Source organism: Bufo gargarizans, chromosome 8, assembly GCF_014858855.1.
Source record: "Bufo gargarizans isolate SCDJY-AF-19 chromosome 8, ASM1485885v1, whole genome shotgun sequence".
In the NCBI taxonomy this organism is placed as follows: Eukaryota; Metazoa; Chordata; class Amphibia; order Anura; family Bufonidae; genus Bufo; species Bufo gargarizans.
In genome coordinates, this window is record NC_058087.1 from 56,788,580 (window position 1) to 56,804,514 (window position 15,935).

Sequence of the window (15,935 nt, forward strand, 5' to 3'; positions counted from 1 at the left end):
GGTTATGACTACCCTGCAATCCAGCAGTGGTGGACGTGCTTGCACACTATAGGACAAGGCTCCTGCCTCTCTGATGGCAGGAGTGTTCATAGGCTGGCGTTTTGTTTATTATAGTGTGCAAGCGCGGCCACCGCTGCTGGATTGCAGAGTGGTCATAACCCCTGGGTAACAGCAGTGTATATTGTGATGGAAAAATTAATCCAGCCAGCAAAGGAGGCAATATGTACAATTACAATACATTAGTAAGTGCCTAGTATTAACTTTCTGCCATTTGCTGAAGTGAGACAACCCCTTAAGAACATTGTACTGCTTCAGAGCTGATAAAGCATCTGCTGTCTGGTTCGCCTTCATGAGAATCAAAAAACTTTTTTATTTATCTTTATTCTCTTGATCTAGCCGTCTTAGTGGAGAGGATGGCAAAGAGTTCACAGCTCTGGTTGCAAAAAACTTCTCACGTCTTTTCAACGTTTTTAAGGTACGACTATTGATTTTGCCTGCTGCCAAATAAAACTCCAACATCAAAGTATAGTTGCTGAGTAATGACACTTTTGACTGGCATTGAAGAAATGTGAGCGGGTCATCAGTTTGTGTGCAATCTCTTTTGTGTCCTTCAGTGCCCCTTTGGCACAGCATTGCTACCACTATGTTGGGACTGGGAGACACCTAGGGATCTGGTGAGAAAATGTCTTGCCAGTCAGACCCCCACAGAGCAGTCCTGGCTTTCCTAGTGGCAACCAGTAGGTTTATGATGGTGGGAAGACTCAGAGCTGGCAGTGCAGTTCCCTTTAGCATATTGTCTTAGGCTGCATTCACACGTCCGTGGAACACGGTCCGTGTGATACTGGCCTGTATTTCTTTTGAGTGCAAGGCGTCATTGGTTGCTATGCCGCCGTGCGCTTCCTGCTGCCGCCGCAGTACAATAATAGTGGTATAGATCATACCAGTGTATTACTGTACTGCAGCAGGAAGCGCACGGGGTCATAGCAACCAATGACGCCGTGTGCTCCTGCACTCAGAAGAAATGCAGGCCGGTATCACACGGACTGTGTTCCACGGACGTGTGAATGCAGCCTTAGGAGATCACGCTGCTGAAGCTTCTGCTCTTCATACTGAGCGAAGATGACTTCACCCCAGGAAAAGATTCATAGCTGTCCCCTCGGCAAATAGCTGACAATTTACGTCTAATGCACCAGAAGATCTCAGGAATAGGAGTCAGACAAAACAACTAAGGTAAAAAGTGGGACAGTGGTAGTTTTGAATATTAATACCGGTGCTTTTATATATAGAGCTTATCCCAGAATGACAGGGTAGGTGATGTCTGATTGATGGGGCACCCACCACTGTAACTTCCACCAGTTGTGACTACAGGGGTCCCCTGTGCCCCATTTGAATGGAGCTGAGGTCTAGCTTGCGTTCTGCTGTTCATTACAGACTATTGCATTGCCAGAAATAGGCAATCCAAGTGAGGGCTGCGCTAGGGGCAATATACTTTGCACCGCGTTGCCAGAGATGCCCGAACGCTGTACTTTGCTATAACCAGCAGTCCCATAGTTATAATAATCTGTTTCTTTATCTTTTAGACACACATCGGTCACCAGCATTCTGATCTCAGTAATGCCGCACTTCAGACACTGGGATTTTGTGTTTTTAATAGTACGATAGCATCTGGCATATCAGGTAACGGGACTTAATGTGTGCTTTGTGTGTGTGTTCTTGCACTTTACCTATACAATATATTACTGTCAGTATACATTGCTATATATACACATTTTATTGCACCTTAGAACTTCGGTGCTCTCTGGGTGGATCAAATTGTTGCTGATTTGGCCACTAATTTTCTTTGCTGAGCTGACCCTAATAAACCAAGGATAGACATCATGGCTTTCTGGTATGATGGAGCCATGAAGCTATTGCAGTTCCTGACAGAACCCATTGTTTTTAATAGGGTCACAGTATATTGGTAACGGGTATAACGCTGCAGTCCGTGCTGCCAGAAAGCTAGTCTGTAGAGATGAGCGGATTTAATGTTATGAAATTAGTTTGCGCTTTGTTTGGTGGTAAAAGCAGAATCTCGTTATGGATTACGTTACCACGGACCATAACTCAATTCTATGGCTGAGTGCATAACGTATTTCTGCTTTTACCACCAAACGAAGCGCAAACTAAATTCAAAATATGAAATTCGCTCATCTCAACTCGTCAAAGCCCCATAGTGACAGTGAACTGTACGTAAAGCCACTCTTGTCCATAGACTGTGCATCTAAACAGTGGGCTTGAATAAAGGAGTCGCTCATCGATCAGTGTAACAAGGGTTGGTCCGTTCACAACTGTAAGAATAGAGGGAAATACAGGCTCGTGGTACTGACTGCTCTTCTGTATTTAACATCATGTGTAACTATAGTCATACGTATCTTTTCTTGTAGCATCTGAGGTGCAAGAATTGCTGTCTACCCTTAACAGTATTGCTGTAAAATCAGCCGATAAAAACTCATGCACAAGAGCACTTTGGGTGATTTCAAAACAAAACTTCTCCCCTGAAGAAGTTGGGAAAGTGGTAAGTGTGTTTGTCTTTATTTTTATTATTTTTTTATTACGTTCTTGAGAAAAATAGTCGTGATTATTAAAAATGACCATTTAAGTATGAATTGGTTCTGTTTTGTAGGTACCCTCTATACTTTCTACATTAGAAAATGTACTTAAGGATGTGCAGTCACTTGTCATTGCATATGAAGCACTGAATGTCATTATAAGGTAAGAAATTTTTATTTATTTTTTTCTCTTAACATCAACTTTCATTTTGCAGGTCCGGACTGTGGGATTCTTAAAAGTAGTGACTCGTTGGGAGAAAAATTTGAAGATTGTTAAACTGGTTTTGTAGCCTAGGAAAGATGTACATTTTTGGAGAAAATATTATAATTTTTTTTTTTATTTACACCATATACCATGCAATGTGACTTGGGCCTCTTGCACGCAACCGTATGGCTTTTTCTGTATTTTGCGGATTGATTCAAACCGATCCATTTTTTTTTTTATTTTTATTTTTTGTTTCAGTACTGTTTCCGCTTCCGTTCCGGTTTCCTTTTTGTGATCCAACGGAATGCATACGGAGTACCTTATGCTGTTTTTGTGGACCCATTGAAGTGAAATGGTTCTGCAAACAGAACGCAAAAAAAAAACGGAAACGTAAAAAGAAAAACGTTCGTGTGCAAGCCGCCTTACATTGTATAATGTACTTACTTGAATGGGACTTGGGGTACTTTCACACTAGCGTTTTTCTTTTCCGGTATTTAGTTCCATCCTAGGGCCTCAATATGGGGGAAAAACTGATCAGTTTTATCCTAATGCATTCTGAATGGAGAGCAATCCGTTCAGGATGCATCAGCTCAGTCTCCTACGTTTTTTGGCCCGAGAAAATACCGCAGCATGCTGCAGTTTTTTCTCCGGCCAAAAATGCATTAATGCCGGATCAGACCCCAAGTGTTCCAGCAAAACGGATCCGGAAAAATAAATACTGGATCCGTTTTTCCGGATGACACCGGAAAGACGGATCCGGTATTGCAATGTATTTGTCAGACGGATCCGTCTCACAAATGCGTCCGGATTGCCAGATCCGGAAGGCAGTTCCGGCGACAGAACTGCCTGCTGGAATCCTCTGCCGCAAGTGTGAAAGTAGCCTTAGCTGCACAAAGTCCATGAGACCGATGAACTTGATGTCACTGGTCTAGGAAGAGGCCGCAGCAGCATTTGTCTGCGCCCCACAGCCCCCTCCAACAGCTGATAGGTTAGGGTGCTGTGTTTCACCCTAACCTATCAGATATTAAGGAGGATAGGTCCTCAATATTCAGATCCCCAAAAACCTTTTTTAACCCTGTCTGCGTCATGATTCATTTATAGTTCAAACAAAAAAGATTCTTAAGTGTTCCTCAGCCTGCTTCATCTATCTGCTTATATCTTATGCAAACCTTGAACACGGTCATTGTTTCGTTTCAGGCTTTTGGAACAGGCCCCTGCACAGATGACGACAGAGGCTGTTAGATGGGCCAAGTTAATCCTTCCATTAGTCATTCACTCTGCACCAAAGGTTCGGATAAGAGCAGCGACAGGCCTAGAAATTGGAGTACCACTGTTGCTTCAGAAACATCCGGAGGTGGCAGCTCTTACAGAACAACTCATGACATCTGTGAGTAATCCAAAGCCTGTAAAACGTTATTCCCAGTATTATTCTAGGGTGACCTCTCCTTCTCTATACCAACTCCCGGAAAATGGAATAGGTTCCAAAAAATCAATCTAGTGATATCCAAATCGGGGCATTGTGTAGGACATATAATAGTTGAGGCGTCACTTCTAGGCGGTTAACTCTCCGCACGACCGACAGGAACAATTTACACCACGTCCTGGACTTAAGTCTAAACTCAGCAAGCGTTGGTGTTAGATTCAGCTCCTAAAAGTCCTCCAGGCGGGGCGAGATGTTAATCCCCCACATATTAACACAGGGAATATTGTTCTCTATAGCAGTTGTCGAGGAGATTTGACCGTCCAGAAACAAATGCTGACTTATGCCAGTTTATAGTCAAACCAGACAGCTCACCGAATCGATTATGGACCGATCCATATTGGAAGCTGTGTATCGCTGGAGAGCTACGTATTGCTGCCACAAGTGGTTCAATCGCTATTGCAAACAATAAGGGGGACAGTGGACACCCCTGACAGGTCTCTCTAGCTAACCTAAAGAATGAAGATGCCCCCCCATTAACTCTAATGCGTGCTCTAGGATCTAAATAGTGTTTGCACCCACTTAATAAAAAACTGACCAAAGCCCATTGTGCGTAACGTACACCACAAAAATCCCCACACTATCAAATGCCTTAGCAGCGTCAAGTGATGGGGCAATCTTATTGCTCCCATTGTCCGCCCCAAACTCTAGGCTGGTGAAGAACCTATGTATGTTAATAGAAGTGGATTTTTAGGGCATAAATCCGTCTGATCTGAGTGTATTACGGACAATCGCTTTGGATAGTCTCATCGCAAGGGCCTTGGCCAGTATCTTGACGTCCTCTGCAAGCACCGAAATAGGGGTATATGAGTCTGGTAATTTGGGATCCTTCCCCGGCTTGGGTATCGCCACAATGAGTGCTTCCTGCATTGATTCAGGAAGAGAGCCCACTTCTAGGGAGTGGCAGAAAACCTCCCGCAAAACTTTTTATATACCTCGATCGGAAGACCGTCGGTACCTGGAGCCTTATCATTTGACATGGTATTTAATGCTGCATCTAATTCTTCCAAGCTTAATGTGGCGTCTAACATTTGCCTAACCTCCAGCGATAATTTGGACAGATCAATCCTGTCCAGAAACTCCATTATCTCCACCTCTGAGCAGGAGGTCTTAGACGTATATAAAGAGGAATAAAAGTTCTCCAAGATCTCCCCTGTACTTCTCCTGCTCTGCCCTTCAGAGTTCAGTGATGCAGGATGACCCCTGTTGGGCCTTTGAAATGACAAAGTAAATGCCCTACGCTTTCTCCTTCTACGAAGAAGAGTCGTCTGTAAAATTCTGTCTGCCACTTGAAGCAAATGACCTCTCAAAAGTGTATACTAGAGGTCGATGAGGGAGCTGAAACAAATGTCGATTAAACTCCCTTTTCATGCATGCCGACATCCACTTCCCTAGAATGGGATTTATGCCTACAAATAGATTGGATCAATATCCCTCTTTAAAAAGCCTTTTTATAGCATCCCAAATTAGGGTTAGACGATATCAAAAATATTCCCACGATAACGATATTAAGAAATTTATCGCGATAACGATATATATCGCGATAAATTCCCATTTCGAAGAAAAAACACTCAAAATATGGACTTGTGCTTCAGATCTTTAATTGTAAAGTATTAAACATTTTACAATTGCTCCTATTAAGTAGGCAGAGGATTTAAAGGAAAAACTATATTTCTTTACATATCCTTTTACCAGATAATAACAGTAACAGTAGTGAAAATTCAGTTTCAGTGTAAAAGAAACAGATATGACGAGACAAACTGTCTGCTGTAGTCATAGACATTTATGTTTTTATCAGATAAAGTGGCCAAGTTAGGCGTTCTAAAAGTAGTCACCGTTTGTTGATCATTGTCTGGATGGTGGTTGATTTGTCAGGTTAGATATTTTCAGCTGACGGACATCATGCAGAAAAGGTTCTGAACGTCACCTGAGCCCTTGTACAGACTAAATTCTCTTAAAATTATGCAAATAAACTAAACTGCCTGAATGATTGGGCAGTTCGATACTGTGGCATTCATAGGAACCAACCCAGCATCTCAGCGATGTCGGATTCAGAATGGCCAAATGACAGACATTTGTTATCTTATGTGACAAGAACAAACAAGCTCAAACAATAACTTAGGAATCTATCCATATGCAGTCTGACTCTGAAGATAATTAGCACCTACAAAGACGTTCTTTTTTTGTTCCCTTTGGGACCGTCTTTGTAGTTTGTGGGTGCTCTTTCATGTGTATATATGGCTACCTTAAAGCCTTTTTCAGACAAGCGGGAATCATGATCTGTTGTGGTGTGTTGGTGTGGACTCACTGGAGTCTGGACACTGTTCATTTTGCAGGATTGCACAGCGTTATTATACTGATTTATAATGCTGTGCGTCTCTGCATGGCCTTACTTCTACAGAATTATACTGACAGCATAACCAAACCATCAGGGATTCTGTCAAAGTAAGGTCAGGCCCTAAGACACACAGCATTCTTCTAAATCGGTACTTAGAATGTGCATTCCTGCAACACAAGCAGTGTCCAAATCCAATTGAGCCCATGTATGGTCATAAATATATACCACACAGTGACAGACAGTCCTGCTTTTTGTAATCATGTATGTTTGATCTTATTGTTTACCATATACTGTTTGGGACATTCTTTTTTTGTTCCCTTTGGGAACGTCTTTGTAGTTTGTGGGTGCTCTTTCATGTGTATATATGGCTACCTTAAAGCCTATTCACAGACAAGCAGGAATCATGATCTGTTGTGGTGTGTTGGTGTGGACTCACTGGAGTCTGGACACTGTTCATTTTGCAGGATTGCACAGCGTTAGTATACTGATTTATAATGCTGTGCGTCTCTGCATGGCCTTACTTCTACAGAATTATACTGACAGCATAACCAAACCATCAGGGATTCTGTCAAAGTAAGGTCAGGCCCTAAGACACACAGCATTCTTCTAAATCGGTACTTAGAATGTGCATTCCTGCAACACAAGCAGTGTCCAAATCCATAATAGAGAATCATGCACAGTGACAGTCACACACACAGAGCATGATTCCTGCACAACAGGACACGACACACTGGTGACGGTCTCTCGTCTGACTGCACTGACTGACTGAACTAGCCAGGTCTAAAAAATTAGTCCTATTTAGCCGACATATTGTTTTCTTCATTGGTTATTTTGCTCTCCCAGAATGGGATTTAAAATGCTTTACTCATTTTTATCAGAATGACGTCAGAGCGCCCCATGCGCATGGATCATGTGATCCATGCGATCACGTCATCCATGCGCCTGGGGCGCCCTGACGTCACTCTGGAGCGCCCCGGGAGCCGCACGGATGGTAAGTATGCTGCTCCCCGCTCCCCACTACAGTTTACCATGGCTGCCAGGACTTTAGCGTCCCGGCAGCCATGGTAACCATTGAGAAAAAGCTAAACGTCGCATCCGGCAATGCGCCGAAACGACGTTTAGCTTAAGGCCGGATCCGGATCAATGCCTTTCAATGGGCATTCATTCCGGATCCGGCCTTGCGGCAAGTGTTCCGGATTTTTGGCCGGAGCAAAAAGCGCAGCATGCTGCGCTATTTGCTGCGGCCAAAAAACGTTCCGTTCCGGAATGGAAGACATCCTGATGCATCCTGAAGGACGGACTGTCCATTCAGAATGCATTAGGATAATCCTGATCAGTATTCTTCCGGCATAGAGCCCCGACGACGGAACTCTATGAGAAATATTAAATTTGATACAGTACTGGGTTTCAGTCTTCCACGCAAACCACCTGTTATCAGCCCACCCTTGGACCACATTCTTTCACTCGCTACTGCAGTTGCTTGAATTGCTAAATACTTTTTGGCCAAGACACATAGCAGCGGCAGTCTTTTGATTTCAGAGGAATGTTTCCACCACTGCAGTGGTTTAGTGTTTAGAGGTTCCACTGCAAGAGAGAAATACAGCTCCATTTCAGCTGTGGGGTTTAAAGCTGCCTCGTCACACATCTGAGTATTGGCATTTAATTTATTGTTCTTAGACAGAAAAAAAGCGAGACCTCTAGCCCTATCAAAACTGTTTTCATTGGAAGTACTGGAACTTTCACCAGATGGCAATGACTGTGACTTAGACGTAATGCTTGACTGAATCTGAATGAGCTCATTTTCAATGCACTGTTTAGTGAGGCTAGGATCAGCACTGACATTTAATTTATAACGGGGATCAAGAGCTGTACAAATCTCAAGTACAGACATTGTTTGGCTATCACTATACTTGTCTGTAAGTTTTACTTTGGCTCTTCTTTTCATTTTTTCCAACATCTCTGTATCCGTATCCCTTTGATTGAACACACTGCTGTACAGTGTATCTAGCAATGGCAAAAGAGAGCTGCTGGTTACCTCCTCCTCCCCACTTAACAGGTCAGTCAGATCACTAACTTCTTTTAGGAGAGACAAACACTCAGACAATACATTTCTGTCTGACCAATTCAGCTCAAGATGGCCTGTTTGTGTGTTTTCTGTAAGAACAGCATTGATCAAATCTTTTTGATCCCAGATTCTGGACAGCATGTTATATGTCGAACCCCATCTAGTTTTGCAGTCACCAACTATTTTCCGGTTAGGTAAATTTTGCTCTGTTTGCTTCTCGCATAACCTAAGCTGAAGTTTCCACGAGGAACTAAATGAGGAAACTATTAAACGGCATTTCCGGATGACTGCTTGACAGCGATCATCATCTAGTGAAGCCATTACAGCTAAATGTAGGCAATGGCCAAAGCAAGGTATTCTTTTCTGACTTATCTCCCTCAAAGCCTTTACTATATTTGAACCATTGTCGGTTGTAAACGCAGTTACTTTGTCTTGAGGGATTTCCCATTGGGATAAGACATTTTTAATAGCCACAGCCAAATTAGCTGCAGTATGTGCTTCAGGCATATAGAATGTATCAAGCGAACGACATACAAGGTTAAAGTCGTTATCTACCCAATGGCTGGTCACAGTCCAGTAAGGATCAAACGATCCTTGGGACGTCCACCCATCACATGTAAGTGAAATGTTGCTGTGGTTTAAAGTTTCACTAACTTCAAGTTGTACTTTTGTAAGTACATCATGGTACATTTTTGGGATAGCTACAGATGAAAAATATTTTCTATCTGGAATTTCATAACGGGGATTAAGTGTTTTGATCATGTTATGGAATGGTTCTTTTTGTACTGTATACATTGGCATCATATCTTTAACCAGCCATTTAGTGATGGCGTGTGTACATTTTTTCCATTCTGGGGAAGAGCGGTCATATGGACGTCTTTTGTCCCACATTTCTTTAATATTTGTTGTTGGTTGTGTTAACTGACCTTTGTCAGAATCACACAGCCTTTTTCCTCTACCTATTTTTAATGGATTTTTATTTTTTTTCAATTCAGTTACTATTTGGTACTCTTTTGGGTGATGGAATTGTAAGTGGGAGGTCAAATTTGATGTATTACCACCCTTGGCTTTTACATGTTTCCTACATTGGCGGCAAATTGGATCACCATCAACTATACTGTTCTTCTCCCCGCCCCCAGCATCCCTTTTTTCAAAACCAAAAAATTTCCATACTGGAGCTGAGCAATTTGGTTTTACTACAACCTCTTCTTGGCTGGTTTGCTCTGTTTCATCTGGTAGAAGAACTAGAACACCTTGACTGCTGGAAGTCTGGCTCTGATGAATCTGACTGTTGCTGGTCATGTTTCTCCTTTTTCACGGTATTCTGGTAATGGTCACGGTCACCTTGTGGACAGTGGACTAACCGTTGTCCTTGATCTATGATGTAGTGGTATACTAGTCTCTCTCTCTATCTATTTGGTGTTTGCTGGTTAGTTAACTTTCCTATAAAAACAAAAAGATAAAACTTCTTAAAAAAAATTCTTATGGCTCTCTAGACTGTCATTACACAGTCTAGTGTCAAATCTGCTTTACTGTCTAGTTACTATACTATAAAACCTTTGCTGTGTGTGGATGTCAAGATTGTTGCATCTTTTCATTTTGTTTAGGATTATTACTTACTCAGATATTCTCTGTTTTCTGGGTGAGGCTCAAGTGCCAACTGTAACTTCAACACGCAGCAAATTTGGTGACAGACTGGATCCCTTTCACTGTCCTGTCTGGTGGTGGTCGTGGGTGTCTGACTGGTGGCCGTGGTCCTCAATCCTCCTCGGTCAGTGGGCTGGGGAGGCCCTCTGTGTCTCTGGTACAAGGAGACAAGACACTATAGTCCTTCTGACTGACTCTTTATTCTTGCAATCGTTGCGGGTCCAAATTTGGGACCCTCAACGATCAACACTTTTGATACGTCACTATGACATATCAAAAGTGTTCAAGTGCAGCAGTTACTATTACTAACTTACTAGGGATTATTACTTACTGAGATAGTCTCTGCTTTCCGGGTGAAGCTCGCTCAAGTACTGCCAACAACACGCAGCAAATTTGGTGACAGTTGGATAACTTGGATCTCTTTCACTGTCCTCCTCACTCCTGTCTGGTGGTGGGTGTCTGACTGGTGGCCGTGACCGTGGTCCTAGTCTCGTCTCGTCCTCCTCAATCAGTCAGGGGAAGGCAGAGGAGAGCGGGCTGGGGAGGCGGCGGCCCTCTGTGTCTGGCAGCTGGCTCAGCCTCAGGCTTGCTATACTAAAGGCTAGAAGGAGTTCAAGGAGACATATACTGTTTGTATGGTGGCAATAGGAGACATTATACGTATGGCAGGAGCAGGACTCAGGATGCTACAAATAGTAGCCTCCGTCCGCTCCTCCCATACAGTATGATGTTTCCTTATGGACTGAGTCTGACTCCTGTCCTGAGTTGACCATCCTGTGTACAGTTCACTACAGTAATATCTCCTTGTTGCTTTGCCCCCAGCCACCCGCCAGGGGGCCACAACAAGTCGAAACATTATATACTACATGGCTGGGAGGATCGATGTGGGGCTGCTGCATGGGCTGTGGCCCGGCCGGTGGGATGGGATCATGGGAATGCTGGGCAAAGGCAGAAAAAGAGGCCAAAAGCAGTCACTTGCCGGGGCTGGCAATCGTCCAGTCCAGAGTCCAGACTCCAGCCAGGGGACTCAGGACTCGGAGACATTATACTCTCTCTGGACTACTATACTAGGGGCCACAAGGGGACGTTATACTGTATGGGGCGGCCGGCCAGCCAGGCCACAAGGAGACATTATACTGTATGGGGCGGGCGGTCAGGCGGCGGCCACAAAGACGTTATAATGTATGGAGTTGGACGGACTATGGGGCAGCAGCCAGCAGGAGACGTTATACTGTATGGGGGGCCAGCAGGAGACGTTATACTGTATGGGGGGCCAGCAGGAGACGTTATACTGTATGGGGGGCCAGTAGGAGACGTTATACTGTATGGGGGGCCAGTAGGAGACGTTATACTGTATGGGGGGCCAGTAGGAGACGTTATACTGTATGGGGGGCCAGCAGGACACGTTATACTGTATGGGGGGCCAGCAGGACACGTTATACTGTATGGGGGCCAGCAGGAGACGTTATACTGTATGGGGGGGCCAGCAGGAGACGTTATACTGTATGGGGGGGCCAGCAGGAGACGTTATACTGTATGGGGGCCAGCAGGACACGTTATACTGTATGGGGGCCAGCAGGACACGTTATACTGTATGGGGGCCAGCAGGAGACGTTATACTGTATGGGGGGCCAGCAGGAGACGTTATACTGTATGGGGGGCCAGCAGGAGACGTTATACTGTATGGGGGGCCAGCAGGAGACGTTATACTGTATGGGGGGCCAGCAGGAGACGTTATACTGTATGGGGGCCAGCAGGAGACGTTATACTGTATGGGGGGCCAGCAGGAGACGTTATACTGTATGGGGGGCCAGCAGGAGACATTATACTGTATGGGGGGTCACAAGGAGCGCAGCCGCAAGGAGCCATTACATACAGTTATAATGGGGTGCAGCAGTCACAAAAGGAGACATTACTTAGAGTATATGGGGCAGGGGGGCAGCAGCTGCCCCCTCCATGTCTTATGGCTACCTGTGTGACTGTGACATAAGTTGTCACCGGTGACCTGTCTGGCCAGTGTGCCGGGTGCCCAGTGCCCACCATAATTCCTTCTTGTTGGTCAACCGTCATGCTCATCATGTCAAACAGTCATGGGGGAGCCGGGAGGTACTGGAGGGAGACAGGAGTGCAGGGACTCATGATGGCTCAGGAGCATGCAGCTAGTGGCACTGGTAGGCGGCGCAGCCAGGCATGAAGGACCGACTGAGTGGGCACTGGGCCTGGGCCAAGTCATATAACTGGGGTAATAGGCAGAAGTTAGAACTAAGTGGAGTGACATTTTACACCTTTTAATAGCTGCCCGTCGACAGTCACTCGAATCTCTTCTCTCCGCAGGGGGTGGGTGGGACGGGAGTCGGACGGAGCGTAGCAGGTTCTTCTGAGTCTGACTAACTTTCCCGCCACTCGCTGCTGCTGTAGTCTGTAAGTGTACTGCGCTCAGCTCTGCTAGTCTCGGCCTGGGGGCGTGCTGATTCAGACGTTAGAGTAGACGTCGGTCGGTGGGTGGAGTCGGAGACAGCGCATTCAGAACAAGCAGGAGGAGATATAGCTAATGATGGGTGGGGGCAGCGCAGCGGTGCCGCGGACTCTGTTTTTAAAGCTGTGACGTAACGAAATATACCGCGGTATTAGGAAACGGCGATATCGCCATATCGCCGTTTTTTTAATACCGCGGTATATCGAAAAACCGGTATATCGCCCAACCCTATCCCAAATAGTATGTGTTGATGCTGTATCTGCGTTAAAAGAAAACAAATTCCCTCAATGCACCCTCAACGTCCTTCATATCGCCCAGAACTTGCAGTCAGAAAGCATTACACCTCCACACCTTGGGTCCCGACCTAGTAACAATAGACAAGGATAGTTCCACCTTCAATGGGGAGTGATCCGAAAGGGATCTAGGGAGGTATTCCGCAGAATGTATTAATGGAAACATGTTAGCTAGGACCAAATCAATTCTCGATGGAGAGGAGTAAGTGGACTAACTACATGAATACCTGCGCTCCTCTGGGTGCTGTAATCTCCCAATATCTTACAAACCCTACCTCTGTCATAATGTTATAAAGAGATGATCCTGGCTGTCTACCGATACTGAGCGCTCTACATTCATCCACCCTCTCGTCCGGCACATTATTAAAATACCCTATTATCAACCAAGGAATCCCTGCATATTGAGCCAAGATTATCTAATACAAGTCTAAAGGAAACCACCGAGAATGGAGGGAGGAATAATATACCACCACCAAAATCATTTGCACGCCATCCACAGTACAATATAGACCTATAAACCTCCCTTCAGAGTCGACATGTTCCCGCATGCATTCAAAACGAACACTTTTCTATGTATCAAGATGCTTACCCCTCTAGAATACGAGGAGAATACCGCGTGCGCAGAGAAGCTCACCCATGCCTTCTTCACAGTATGTAGTGCCTGCTTGGTCAAGTGGGTCTCTTGTAGACAGTATATAGCTGGATGAAACAGTGTCAAGTAAGTAAATATACTCTGACGTTTCGTCGCAGCGGCCATTCCCCTCACATTCCAGCTAATTATTTTAGTCATAAATCTTTTCTAAATACTTTCTAGTAGTTATGCCTCATAGTAGCCTGAGTCCACGGCCAATCAATCCCTGCAGTACCCATGGTAACCAGTCAATGCTGAAGTGTTTTAACCGCCCCCTCCCCCCAACCATATAAAGGGGGTGGGGGGGCGGCGGTGCCCCCAACAAGGGAAAAAAGCTGAACAAAATAGTAAAGCGGCTCTTAGACCGGATCTTCTTATCTTCAGGTGCCAGCATCCTTTTGTCTTCAGTTGGTTCTCGTGTAGATCCACCCATTTCAGCGCCTCCTCCAGATCGTCGAAGAAATGCGTTGTCCCCGTGGCTGCCACCCTCAAGTTTTGCCGAGAACATCATGGAGTATGGAATTTGAGGAATCCGCAATCTCCTTTTGATATCTAGAAAACGCAGCTTTTTTTTTTTTTTTTGGACTTCAGTGGAATAATCCAGAAAGAATGAAATCTGTACATTATATTTAATCTGGAGGATCACGTGCTTGTCTCAATATAGTGTCTCTGCCTTTGTCATGAAGTATTTTAGCAAGAATCGGACGGGGTGGGCACCCTGTGCGCCCGTTCCACAGCATATAGACAATAAGCTCTTGTCTAGGAACTTTTGCGATATCCCCTTCTCAATATAGTCATAGTGTTTACTCATTCCGCTTTTTTGGGGACGCCCACAATTCTGATGTTGTTGCGTCGCGACCTATTCTCCAGATCGTCTGTTTTAGCGAACAGAGCAGGAATATCACGAGCGGCCGTGATATTGACAGGGCCAGCGATCGCTCTCGTCCTCTGGCCGGCCCTGTCTGCGTTCTAGGCCGGCCAGAGGACGAGAGCGATCGCTGGCCCTGTCAATCAACAGGAGGAGGGGCGTGTTTTTTTTTTGTTTTTTTTTTCTTTTAAAGCAGGATGTGGCTGCTACCAGCAAGTAGGGTGGTTAGAGAGGTATTATAATCCGGGTTTTTTTTTTTTTTTTTTTAAAGAAACTAGTGAACAAAAAAGGTTAAGAGCAGTATATAGTGAAAAATCGCTGTAAGGATTTTAAATAGCCAAAAAATGACTTTTGGGGGGTGACAGAAGCCCTTTTAAGCTCCCTACTTGCAAAGATAGGGATTTGAGTGTTGTTGGTGTGCCACTGCCGACATAACCTCTTTTAGAGTCCGTTCCTTCTCGAAGAAACATGGCCTTCCCTGGCAGCCCTTGTTTGCTTACCAGGCGTTGTATGTGCCCGGGCCCCATCATCTCTAATTTCTTCTTCCGAAGACCTCTCCCCTTCATCTGACGAGGAATCCGCCACCAACTCGTCTCTGCAGCTCCCTTCCCTCCTCTGAGCCGTGCAGCTCTACCGCGACTCGGCCTCTCTTGTGGGTCCTCCCCTTCTTCCTCACCGGTGCCATGTTGTGGCTGTATCTCGCGCTCCGGTCTGGGCGCTGATTTTGCCTTCCTGGGTGTTATTCTTTGCTTCAGAGGACTTCTTTCTGTTGCCCCACAAGTCTCACCCCTCTGTTGCCGTTTCAGCGTGCGAAGTACAGGTACCGTGGATGTGTGTCAGGATATCGGCAGGAGCGCTTGCATGTGCATCTCGCACCATGCCGCGTCAGGCCACCACCCCCTCGTTATTTTCACCTTTTTGTTGTGGGAAAGTGTAGTGCTTTTTTTGTCTGCTAGATTCTGTTCCTGCAAGTGCACTGGAAGCAGAGCGCCATAAAGCGCTGTCTGCACTTTGCCACTTCACAGCCGCTTCCCCCTACTCTGACATCTTTGGTACTCCTCTAAGGGTCCACAACAGCTGTCCCAAAGAGCGGGGGCTATGTAGTGGCTCAGGTCGGGTAAGGCTACTTTCACACTAGCGTTCGTCGGTCCGCTCGTGAGCTCCGTTTGAAGGGGCTCACGAGCGGACCCGAACGCAGCCGTCCAGCCCTGATGCAGTCTGAATGGAGCGGATCCGCTCAGACTGCATCAGTCTGGCGGCGTTCAGCCTCCGCTCGCCTCCGCACGGACAGGCGGACAGCTGAACGCTGCTTGCAGCGTTCGGGTGTCCGCCTGGGCGTGCGGA

General features: G+C 45.5%; 1 protein-coding gene across 4 annotated transcripts in view; it reads left to right on the forward strand.

The window, feature by feature from the left end:
• The window catches only part of RIF1 (replication timing regulatory factor 1), a 54,961-nt gene that overhangs the window by 5,773 nt on the left and 33,253 nt on the right, over positions 1 to 15,935 (forward strand). For all 4 annotated transcript variants that reach the window (XM_044302929.1, XM_044302932.1, XM_044302931.1 and 1 more), the window contains 5 exons: positions 397 to 475; positions 1,581 to 1,677; positions 2,424 to 2,554; positions 2,663 to 2,751; positions 3,991 to 4,180. In XM_044302929.1, the coding sequence (XP_044158864.1) occupies positions 397 to 475; positions 1,581 to 1,677; positions 2,424 to 2,554; positions 2,663 to 2,751; positions 3,991 to 4,180 (586 nt within the window). The remainder of the gene's footprint in view (positions 1 to 396; positions 476 to 1,580; positions 1,678 to 2,423; positions 2,555 to 2,662; positions 2,752 to 3,990; positions 4,181 to 15,935) is intronic.